The 12,478-nt window shown below is 55.8% G+C and overlaps 1 protein-coding gene across 1 annotated transcript; it reads right to left on the bottom strand.

Moving 5' to 3' along the window:
- Positions 1–3,515: 3,515 nt before the first annotated feature.
- On the bottom strand, positions 3,516–6,180 carry LRRC10 (leucine rich repeat containing 10). The gene has a single exon (XM_041754075.1). The coding sequence runs from the start codon at positions 6,150–6,152 to the stop codon at positions 5,313–5,315; it is 840 nt and encodes a 279-aa protein (XP_041610009.1). The 5' UTR covers positions 6,153–6,180; the 3' UTR covers positions 3,516–5,312.
- Between the last annotated feature and the right edge of the window lie 6,298 nt (positions 6,181–12,478).

Genomic DNA, 12,478 nt, shown 5'->3' with positions numbered 1-12,478 from the left:
GAGCAAAAAGGGTTTCTAAGAAACATGGATAAAACGACCTGTTTGGTTGTGTTTGTTTTTCTAAGGTAGGCGCCACATGGGGCTTGAACCCATGACCTTAAGATCAAGAAGCCGCATGCTCTACCAGCCGAGTCAGCCAGGCACCCCCATCCTGTTTTGTTTTTGTCTGAAAAGTTTGTCTCAACATTGTAATATAACTTTGGTAGAAGCTGTTAAAACTGGGGAAACTTGGTTTTCTTTGCGATACTAGTATATGTCCTCCAACATTCACATAAAGGAGAAACTTCCTGAGATGATCAAAAAGAATTGTACTGAATTTTTGTAAAGTACTTTATCACATCACAACATCCGTTTTCATCCCCACACCTGAGATGGAACAGGTGAACTTGTCATGACCAAGAAAACTTATAAAGGTTTCAGTAGAAGTGGGTTTGAACATCTGTCCTGAGTACTAAATAGCTGGAGTAAGATCTTACTTACAAGGAGTAAGATCTTACTTACAGGGATGCTTGAGCATGTTCTCTCCAGTGATCTTAAGTAAGCGTTCATCTAAAAAGAAGTAGAGACATGGCATCTTCATTGTCACATCCAAGATACTCCCTTCTTTGAATTCATATCCTTTGAAGCCCTTATTACGCTGTTGCCGTAAACCTAGACTATCTCAAGTTCACAAATTTTTAATGTCCAAATGTAAATACCAAGCTAGGCCTCATTCCTATAACAGTTTTAGAATAGAGTTCCTTATAACTCAGAAATCGTAGGTACGGAAGCAGCGAGTTTTTCACAAAACTTTTGTGCCATGGAATTAGAGGTTTAGAGTGTGTGTTAACAGTAGCTACATGAAAGATTGTGTGCTTAGGATCTTTATTCTAGGTGGCCTTCAGTTTTTCTTTGAAGGAAAATCTGTATCCTGTTTCTTCTCCTTTTCCTGTCCTCAAGCCAGGATCCATTCTTTGGCTGCTCGGAGGCCATCGGCCCATTTTTCTCGCGGACTACCTCTCAGCTGCCTGTGGTGGAACTGCAGGGGCAGTGGCAGGATCTGGGGTAGGGAATTGGTATCCCTCCTTCCTGCTTGTGTTGTCTCTGGAAATGGCTGCACCCCTGTGAGACCTGTCACTAGACTTTGACAGTCCCTTTTTTCATGCCTTTTAGCTCTTATTAGATTAGGGTGACATTTCTGTTCCCTGTTCCTCTAACCTCATGGTGATGACTGCTGCTATCTGGTTGTCTGGGTACTATCTTGATTCCCTACCCCCACCTCCCCAGTCTTATCTAGTAATAGGTCCTCTGTTAAGGTCTCTCCTTATGAACTGTGGGATGAATGCATTTTCCTGCCAGGACCTTGACTGATAAAGGTCAACAGAATACTCTTGTGCAGAGTCCTTTTCTAAAGTCTGCCTTGTTTTGTACCTACTCCAGTGTATTAGAACATCAACAGAAATGTAAAGAGGACTTTTTTTTTTTTTTTTTTTTACTTTTTAAAATCAGAATTACTATGGAACATTTCATTTCATATTGTGAAAATGAACAAGAACAAACAAGTTCGGGTTTTTCTTTCTTTCCTTTTCTTTCTCAGTAGGCTCATTGCCTGGCGTGGAGCCCAGTGCTCAACCCTGAGATCATGAGTCAGATGCTTAACCAACTGAGCCACCCAGGCGCCCATCAGATTTATTATTTATTTGGGGGAGCAGATTTATTTTTAAATTGAGCAGCACCTAACACCTCTTTCAAAGGGGTATTAAAACGATTATATGAATTGATTTACACAAGACCTGAAGGCAGTACCTGACCAATAGTGGTGTTCATAAGTGTCAGTCTGTCCCCTAACCCTGTGGGCTCAGTGCATGATCACATCTCCAAAAATCCGATAACCTGGTAGTATTGTAGTAGACAACTGATGATCCAAAGGTAAATTTCTGCTTCCTGTTCTCTTCTCCAGAAGTAGTCCAGAAAGGAAGAAAAGCCTGTAAACTTAATTTTTTCAATAGCATTAATACCCTTTCTATGGTGGTGAGATTACAAGGTATATATATATATATATATATACAGTGACAAAGGGGTAGAAAGTCCTGTCTAGCAGACACACAGCCATGTCTTTAGTCCTGTGACTCTTGCCTCTCATGGTACAGGAGTTTACTGTCAAGGAACAGTCTCACATTTTCAAGTACTTTGGTGATTTTGCAGATTCTAAAGTAATGTAGGAAAAGGGCAAAGTATTTTCATTTAGAAATTAAAAAATAAATCCTTGGTAATCATGTTGGTATGTTTTCCCTAAGGATAAGCCAGAAACATTTCTCACTGCATTGTTGTTCTAGTTCTTCAAGACCATAGATGCTGAAAATTTTACCAAGACAGAAAAGGCCTTTTTGTCCCATTGTCCTCATATTTTTGCCTTCAGGCAAGGAGTTCTGCTTGTGAATAGAAGTACTGTGCTGCATGGTACAATACTTAGTAAAGGAACATGTTACATAAATATTAGCTGTCACTTGCCAGGCACTGTTCTTTGCAAATTTTGCACAGTAATTTGATTAATCCTTACAGTGCCCTTGGAGGTGGAAATTTACGATTTTACTGAGGAATAACAAGGAAACTGAGGTGCAGAGATGATAAATGACCAGTTAATGGCAAAGCTGGGATTTGAACTCCCATAGTTAGGAAGGCTCAGCCATCATACTACACTGCTTCTAAGTTACTGTATAGTTGATAACGTGCTTTTAGCTAAAATTTGTAGTTGATTTTTAGGGCATAAGCCCACTTTTTTTTTTTTTTTCCAGATTTATTTATTTTAGATAGGGGCAGAGGGAGAAAGAATCTTTAAGCAGAACCTTGCTGAGCGCAGAGCCCTGGCATGAGGCTCTATCTCAACCCATGAGATCATGACCTGAGCTGAAACCAAGAGCTGGATGCTCAACTGATTGAGCCACCCAGGCGCCACCCCGCTATTTTAAATGTGAAATTGCAAACTGTTAGTGATGTTCCTTTTTTTTTTTTTTTTTTTTAAGTAGGCTCCAATGCAAAGCTTGAACTCACTACCCTGAGATCAAGACCTACGCTGAGATTAAGAGTAGGACTTAACCAATTGAGCCACCCAGGCACCCCCACGATGTTGCATTTTGGGACAAAAGAAAACTTGGTTCATTTCCATAAAATCCATGTTACAGATTTTAGTGCCTGGGTGGCTCAGTGAGATGGGTGTCCAACTGTTGGTTTCCACTAAATTTGTGATCTCAGGATTGTGTTGGGCTCCACACTCATCAGGGAATCTGCTTAGGATTCTCTTTTCTGCCCCTCCCGCCTCATGCGTGTGTATGCGAATGCTCTCTTTCAAATCTTAAAAAATTGGAAAGAGATTTTTCTCTGCTGCATCACATTTTGGGTTTCAGTGCTTCATTTCCCCCATTTTTAACTTTCTGTCAATTTCAGGAAAATGGGGTTTTTCAAATGTTAATATGCTTTACATGGTTACTTAATAAAACATTGAAATCCTATAGTGAAAATATTTTTGGATAGCAGAGTCAGTGGTGAACACTTTATTGTTTGAGATGTTTGTTCCATATTATTTTAGAAAATCCCTTGACTATGTGCCAAATGTTTATAATTTGACATTTGATTCAGACCACTTAGCTTAGTTGGCTTCACTCTGTTTCATGGCTGTAGCTTATCGGTGTGTGGGAAAAGGTGGACCCGTTATTAATCTTGGGAGGAGGAAAACAGGGTCAAAAAAAGTCCGATCCATCTATAAAGCTGAGTGTAGATACAGCTCAGAAGGCAGTTCTGTTGGCATAAGGTTCCTAGCATCAACCGAGTGCAGTTTCTTTCCAGGCTTGCGAAAAGAACCTATAAATCCTGGCTGCCTAATGGGAATCTGGAGTCATTACTAAAGGAGTTAACTATTTGACAGCCTATTACATCCATGATTAAAGGGATCTGTTGGCAGTCTAATCGCTGGGTTGCAGATACTCCACAGACTGGGAGGTAGCAGTAGAGATTCTGATAAGGAACTGTTTCTTCCTCTGGTTTAGCAAGAAGTATTTATAGTAGGAAAGCATACAAAAATAGTCTGCTTACATTATCATTTTAGAACCAAACTTTGCTGGATTAAGATGCTTTTATGGCAAAAGTAACTAAAAGCTACGCACACACACAAAATAAATAAAAGCTACACACACATTGTTTTAGTTATGGTGACATGTTTTGTGTCCCTGGCGGAAAGGTCCAAGATCATAAAGGACTGTATTACTAAATCACCCGCCGACAGCAGTATCTTGAAGGTTGATATATTTGTGGAAAGAGGAAAAGGTCGTTAATTTACACATTTAAAAACATGGCCAAAATATCTAAGCTCTACACTGACCATCAAAAGACCCAATCTACGAAAATCAAACCAAATCACAACAAAGGTTGGGAGGCTTGAGGCTGGAGGCAGAAGCGCCCTGTGTACACCACAACCCGCAACTCCGATTTCCAGACACTCGTTTCAAGTAGACCTTTTTCACCTACTACCTTTATCCTAATACGGTTCTGGAAGTGTGGTTTCCCTACACGAAGGGATTCAGCTCAGCTCGGCTTCGTTAACGTGAAGGAGGGGCCTCTGCTCTATGGAGGCAGGCAGGTCACAGCAGGTTTGATCATAGCGGGACCATGCTGCCACTGAGGCCTTCTGCTTTCTGCAGGCCACCTGGCATTGTAGGAACAGTAAGCAGTGGAGGGCAGACCTCGGGTCAGGCCCTGGAGGGAGAGCAAGCTAAATCCGCACGCGCCTCTGGCAAGTGGCAAGTGGCAGCCCGACCACCAGGAGGCCTTTTCATCAGGGTCTTCTCCACGGTCACTGAACGGCCGGGGAGAAGCTCCGTCAGCCTGACTGTACAGGCGTCCTTCGTACGTGGCCTGAATTGGTAATACTTTCAGATCACATTTGGCCATTCATAGAAACCCAGTATAACCCGCAGAGGGGCTGGAGCTGGGCCACCAGAACTCCAGTGAATCTCTAATAAATACCTTCTTTGAGGAGTTCATGAGCTTCGTGACCTGCCGCTTCTGGACAGCGGAGGACAAGACGTCCCAGGCCTTCTTGCTCTTCAGTGTCCCATGATACCTGTTTGGCCAGGCCGACTTTCTTGTAGAGAAGTTCTGCTCCCCATAGCACACAGCTGTTGCTCACAAACGTCCACTCCTTGGTGCAGTTGAGGCCTTTCCTCCGTCCCCGCTGTCAGAGTCCCCCCGCGGCCCAGAGCAAGCCCCTGCGCCCCACATGGAGGTCTCGGGAAGGTGCCTGGACCTCCGTCCTTGGCCTTGACCCACACGGAAGCCTGTCAGGAGCTGGGAGGAAGCAGCAGAGATGGCAGGACAGGTGCCTCTCCCTCCTGGCTGTCCTCCTGGGTCAAGGCATAGCGTCTGGCCTTCCTGGGGTCGGGCTCCGGTGTCTCCTCGGCCCACCTCCCCACGCGGCGTACACCTTTGGCCACCTTGGGCGCGTTCCTGCAAGGGTTGTGGTCGTAGATGACCAGCTTCAAGCCGGACAGGTGGGCTAGGCTGGGGAAGTGACGGATGCTGTTCCTGTCCACGTCGATGACCTCCAGGAAGGGCATGTGCAGCAGCACGGCGGGGAAGTCGGTGAGCAGGTTGCCCGAGAGCCAGATGGTCCGCAGCTCCCGCAGGCGCTGCAGCCGGCCCGGCAGGCCGCGCAGGCCGTTGGAGCCGGCGTGCAGGGTCCTGAGGACCGCCAGCTCGCACACCACGTCGGGCAGCCGGCCCAGGCAGTTGGCCTCGATCCACAGGGTGCGGAGGCTCTGCAGCCGGCTCAGCTCGGCGGGCAGGCCGCAGAGCTTGTTGTTGCCCAGGTAGAGGATGCAGAGCTGCTGCAGCGTACACACTGCTTGCGGCAGAGCCTTGAAGTCATTGAAATCCAGGGCCAGGATCTGCAGGTTCTGCAGCTGCGCCAGCTCAGGGGGCAGGCTGCTGAGGCGGTTGTCGCTCAGGTAGAGCTTGGCCAGCTCCCGGAAGGAGCACACGTGCGCCGGGAGACGGCGGAGCTGCCGGCCGCTCAGGTCCACCGTCCTGTCGGGTGGCATGTCCCGCGGGTCTCTGGCCCCGGAGCCCCGGCAGCAGTCGGCGGGGACGCAGGCCGCCAGGGCCCTGAGGGCGTCGCCCATGGCCGCCCGCGCTGAGGCCCACCCTCCTCTCCCGTTATAACCGGGCGGCTCCCGTCAGCACCGCGGGGTGCTCGTGACAGCCGCCTGAGTGCTGGGTGACAGGCGCGACACGCGGGCCGGGCCGCCCAGGCCAGCCTCACGTACTCGCTCTCAGGGACCTGAGCCCCAGCCGCCTTTATCTACATTTTTTTTTTTTTTGGACTGTTCCTTTCAAGCTGAAAATAGCACCACTCTTTTTTTCCAACGATAAACCATTTGGCCGATACGTGAAGGTGTGACGGAGGAAAGCGGCCTGTTCCCCAGGGCTGAGTACTGTGCCCACGCTCACGCGTATCCCCCAGCCTTTGTGCCCCCAAGTCACCAGTTTATCTTAAAAAATTCGTTTACCCCGCTGGGGAGTCTAACCTTTATAACGTATGGATGTATTTTTGTGTGTTTGCAGGTATCTACGCAATTATGTTAACCACCCGTGTTCCGTTATGCGGAGGCACCGTAAGTGTAAACAGCCTCCGCTGGGGCCCTGGGAGCCTGCAGCTCTGCTCGTACAGGCGGAGCGAGCACCCCGCCACCGCGGGCCTGAGCACGTGCGGGCCCTCACGCGTGTCTCGGGGTCACGGACACGCATCTTTCAGGGGCTTTCCCTTGATAGCGCCCTTCCTCCCCCGTGGATCTGAAGCAGTGCACGTGCTCAGCCAGGGAATAGTTTTCCACAGTTTCACAGTTTGCCTTTTGACAAAGGACAAGGAGAAAAGCAGGAGAGAGGAGAGGGACGCCAGGCTCCTGAAGGATGTATTTCTACGGTGCGTCTGCGCGGAGACTGGGGTAGTGGCCAACCGAAGGTTTGTGCTCCTCTTCCACAGTGTCGAGCTGTAGGGAGCAGCTGTAGGAAATGTCCGGCCCCGACATTTCCTGGTGCCAGCCTCGGGCACAAGGGTCCTTGCCAGCGGGATGTGGGCACAAGTGACACGCGTCTCCTCTAGGCCTGGCTCATGTAGAACCAAGCTCGCCTTCCTCCACTCCCACCCCGTCTGCCTGCTGGATGGCAACACCACAGGGTGACCTTAGAAGCCCCCGTGTGGAAGTCACACGTTGAAGCCGGCAGGGCCTCGGTCACCCCGGACCCCGAATAGGCGCCAGGATCGGAACACGTCCCCTGTTATCACCAACTGGATTTAGATAGATGAGAAATAAACCTCACTCCGGTTAAGGCACCCAGCTCTGAGAGCGTCTGTATCTGTCGCAGTATCTTAATATGAATAAATAGAGCAGTTGTTGAAAATAAGTAGGTAAATCTACACCGACCGATATGCAAAGATATTCAGGGTAAATGAATGAAATCGGGGGGCGGGGAGGCACGAGTCCATCTGTGAAAGAAATAGGTACAGATCCCTGTATATATGCGTAAAAGCTCTCAGAGACATAACTCTGGGGAGTCTTTGCCCGAAGGTTTGGAGGAGATAGGAATCCTGACCTTTCCGTCCTTCTGCAGGTGCCCTCTTGGACTGTTTGAATGGCTTTTTTCTAAGTTACGTTTATTTTTTTAAAGATTTTTAAATATTTATCCATGAGAGACACAGGCAGAGGAAAAGCAGGTGCCACTCAGGGAGCCCGACGTGGGACTGGATCCTGGGTCTCCAGGATCACGCCCTGGGCTGAAGGAGGTGCTAAGCCACTGAGCCACCCAGGCTGCCCTAAATTACATTGATTTTATTTATTTATTTATTTATTTATTTATTTATTTATTTATTTATTTATTTATTTATTTATATTACATTGATTTTAAACCTGTTTTAAAACAGTCCATCAGCCTGCCTGCCATTCGGCTGGTTGGGGGTTGCTGGGGGAGCCTGGGCCACGGTCGCCTCCTGCAGGGCCTCTACTGCTCAGGTGCTCGTGGGAGACTGAGCGGAGCCCAGAAGGGCACCCGGGCACCCCGGTGAGTGGCCGCTGTGCCGGGCTGCACGCGAGGCAGGTGGTGCAGGCCCGCTGCCCGGCTTCCCTCCCGGTCCCCGCCACCGGCGGGACGTCCTTGGGCTTCCTGCGCTTCGGAGGTCAAAGGCTGTTCTCTCGGGCCTCCTTGCCTTGTGGATTCGGCCTCTAGTAACCAGCGCCCCGGGGCCTGGGCTTTGCCTCCGTATTCACCCGGGGCCCCGGTGACCACAGCTGGTCCTCAGGCAGCTGCCTGGTTGTGCCTGGAAAGACCGAGAACTCTGACCGCTGCCGGTTAGTGTTTGTAACTGATTTGCTAGGTGCTAAGCACTGCGCCAGGTGCTCTGCGTGTACCGGCTCTTCTCAGAACACCTGCCATGTAAATCTCTTTTTTCTAGCATGTACTTACTTAGAGTGTGTGCGAGCAGGGGACATGGAGCCCGTTGGGGCTCGATCCACGACCCTGAGATCGTGACCTGAGCCAAGATCAGGAGCCGCAGGCCCATTGAGCCACCTAGGCGCCCCTCAGATGGGTTTCCTCCCCAGGTCCCAGGTGAGAACCCCGAGGCTCCAGGACGTGCCGAGCACCCACCACGCTGTAGGTGGGGGCAGCCTGAGGCTAACAGGACACACAGGTGACCTCGTGGAGCACACGATGCCACAGGGCAGCGGCGGCTGCCAGGGACCTCGAGGGCCTGGGGCTGGGCGCGGGTGCGGGCGGCAGGGACCTGGGGGCTCCGTGCCATGTCTAGGCCCACGTGACCCCCCAATTCACTGGGAAGACCACTTGGTCTCTAGCCGCAAACGTTCGTGACTCTAACAGGCATCACGGGACCCCTGTGACCTCCATGGACCCCCGCCCAGGTTCGGGGCTCAGTCGGGCTAAGGACTAAAATTGGGGAGACAGCTGTGAAAAGCCACAGAGAGTGACCGCCGGGGGTGGGGACACAGCCTGTCCCCGCCAGCTGCTGGTTCCAGGGGCACCCCTGCCTGCCCCTCGGGGCCCGGGGGTGGGAGCTGGGGGCCTCGGCAGCCCACATCCACCGCCTCCTCGCTGCTCCCACCGCTCTGGACCGCTGCACCCTCGTCGTGCCTGCTACCTGGGTTCCCTCGCGGTTCCCCCCACCACCTGTGGCCGCGCAGCCCCACCTCGTGCCCTCCACCCCCTGCCCACCCTGTGCCCTCCACCTCCCATCATGCCCTCCACACCCCCTGCCCTCCACCGCCCCCCCCCCCGTGCCCTCCAGCCCCCACCCTGCCCTCCACCCGCCCCTGTGCCCTGGGCAAGTACCCGCTTAAGAGTCTCTCTCCCCCTCCCCCTGTGCACACGTGTGCTCTCCTCTCAATCAATCAGTTCAATAAATAAATACATAAGATCTTTAAATAATACAATCTGTAGGTCTTGGAGCAAGTGCAAGGCCAGGCCAGGAACAGAGGCCTCTCCTTCCTACTCCACCGCAGCACCACGACGTCGAGGTCTTGTCATGCATGTATCACCTGGTGTTGCGGTCACTGTTCCAGGAAACTGAGTCTCTCCTACCCTTTTCACTAAGTCCTACAAAGAGCTAAGTGTCGGGGTCTTTGTACTGGAATCTCTCCCCTCAGCCCTGAAATGTTCCCTGGAAGCAAAGTGTGTGTGTGTGTGTGTGTGTGTGTGTGTACATGTAAATGCATGTGCTCATCTGTGTGTGTACATGCATATTCGTGTGTGTGGTGTTTATGTGTAGTGTATGCACGTGTGTGTACACAATATGGGTATTTGCATGTATGTGTGTGCTCTGTGCGTGTGTGTGCATATCTGCATACGTGCATATATCTGCATGCGTGCATGTGTACCTGTGTCTGTGTGGTGTGCATATCTGCATCTTTGTGTGTGTGACATGCATGTGTGTGCTGTGTGTGCATATCTGCATGTGTACGTGCGTGGTGTGCATGCGTGTGTACATGTGTGCACGTGTACCTGTGTGTGGTGTGCATGGGTGTGCTGTGTGTGCATATATGCATCTGTGCATGTGTATGTGTGCACATCTGCATGTGTGCAGGTGTACCTGTGTGTGCTGTGTGCAGGTGTACCTGTGTGTGCTGTGTGCATGTGTACCTGTGTGTGCTGTGTGGTGTGTGTGCACATCTGCATGTGAGTATGTGTACGTGTTTGGCGTGCGTGTGTGTGGCGGGCATGTGTGTGCGGTGTTCGTGCGCCTGTCTCCACCGCAGAGCCACCCGGGCGCCCCGAGGTTACCGCTGCTCTGTGGGAGTGCCAGGGCGCAGGGCGCTGCGTCCTCTGGGGGGGAGCCTGCCCCCCCCCTCCGCCCGGGGCCGCCCCTCTGCGCTTCCCCCAGCCCGCCCAGACCTCCCGTCTCCCGCCGCCAGCGCTCGGCCTTGCCTTGCGGGCCTTTGGGGCTCTGGGGGGGTCGGACCCTCCGCTAACTCGGCCCCGGGGTGAGACCCGGAAGCCGTGGGGGGCTCGGGGCTGACGCGGGCCCGCGACGCCGGGGACCAGTTGGGCTGCTGGGCTCTCTGGGCCACTGGAGCCGAGACGCGGGAGCGGGGAGACGGGGGCGGGGGGGCGCACGTCGGGCCCGAGGGCGCGGGAGAGTCCAGGCGCAAACGACCTTCCCGTCGGGGCTGGATCGCGCGGCGCGGAGTCGGGCCGGGAAGGACTTCGCCTCCCGCCTCAGTCCAGCTCCGCTCTGGGTAACCAGCGCCCCCGCCACCCCGCGCCCCCGCTACCCCGCGCCCCCTCCACCCAGCGCGCACCCGCTACCCCGCGCCCCCTCCACCCAGCGCACCCCTCCACCCCGCGCCCCCTCCACCCAGCGCACCCCTCCACCCAGCGCACCCGCCACCCCGCACCCCCCTCCACCCAGCGCACCTGCCACCCCCGCGCCCCCCTCCACCCAGCGCACCCCGCTACCCCCGCGCCCCCTCCACCCAGCGCACCCCGCTACCCCCCGCGCCCCCCCTAGCCACCCAGCGCCCCCCCCACCCAGCGCACCCGCCACCCCGCGCCCCCCTCCACCCCGCGCACCGCTCCCCCGCCCCTCCACCCCGCGCCCACCGCCCCCGCGCCCCCTCCACCCACGCGCACACCGCACCCCCCCCGCGCCCCCTCCACCCAGCGCACACCCGCCCACCCCCCCCCCCCCTCCACCCCAGCGCCCCTCTCCACCCAGCGCACCCCCCACCCCCGCGCCCCCTCCACCCAGCGCACCCTCCACCCAGCGCACCCCTCCACCCAGGCACCCCCCCCCCGCCCCCCCTCCACCCAGCGCACCTGCCACCCCGCGCCCCCCTCCACCCAGCGCACCCCGCTACCCACCCCGCGCCCCCTCCACCCAGCGCGCCCCCCCTCCACCCAGCGCACCCCGCTACCCGCCGCCCCCCCCACCCAGCGCCCCCTCCACCCAGCGCACCCGCCACCCCCGCGCCCCCCTCCACCCCGCGCACCCCGCTACCCCACCCGCCACCCCGCGCCCCCTCCACCCAGCGCGCACACGAAACCGCTACACCCCGCCCCCCTCCACCCAGCGCACACCCGCTACCCCGCGCCCCCTCCACCCAGCGCCCCCCTCCACCCAGCGCCCCTCTCCACCCAGCGCACCCCGCTACCCCGCGCCCCCTCCACCCAGCGCACCCCTCCACCCAGCGCACCCCTCCACCCAGGGCACCCGCCACCCCGCACCCCCCTCCACCCAGCGCACCTGCCACCCCCGCGCCCCCCTCCACCCAGCACACCCCGCTACCCCGCGCCCCCTCCACCCAGCGCGCCCCCCTCCACCCAGCGCACCCCGCTACCCCGCGCCCCCTCCACCCAGCGCGCCCCCCTCCACCCAGCGCACCCCGCTACCCCGCGCCCCCTCCACCCAGCGCGCCCCCCTCCACCCAGCGCACCCCGCTACCCCCCGCGCCCCCTCCACCCAGCGCACCCCTCCACCCAGCGCACCCCTCCACCCAGCGCACCTGCCACCCCGCGCCCCCCTCCACCCAGCGCACCCCGCTACCCCGCGCCCCCTCCACCCAGCGCGCCCCCCTCCACCCAGCGCACCCCGCTACCCCGCGCCCCCTCCACCCAGCGCCCCCCTCCACCCAGCGCACCCGCCACCCCCGCGCCCCCCTCCACCCCGCGCACCCGCTACCCCGCGCCCCCTCCACCCAGCGCGCACCCGCTACCCCGCGCCCCCTCCACCCAGCGCACACCACCGCTACCCCGCGCCCCCTCCACCCAGCGCCCCCCTCCACCCAGCGCCCCTCTCACCCAGCGCACCCCGCTACCCCGCGCCCCCTCCACCCAGCGCACCCCTCCACCCAGCGCACCCCTCCACCCAGGGCACCCGCCACCCCGCACCCCCCTCCACCCAGCGCACCTGCCACCCCGCGCCCCCCTCCACCCAGCGCAC

This window comes from Vulpes lagopus, chromosome 5 (genome assembly GCF_018345385.1).
Source record: "Vulpes lagopus strain Blue_001 chromosome 5, ASM1834538v1, whole genome shotgun sequence".
Taxonomy (NCBI): domain Eukaryota; kingdom Metazoa; phylum Chordata; class Mammalia; order Carnivora; family Canidae; genus Vulpes; species Vulpes lagopus.
This window is presented reverse-complemented; position numbering and strand designations above follow the sequence as displayed.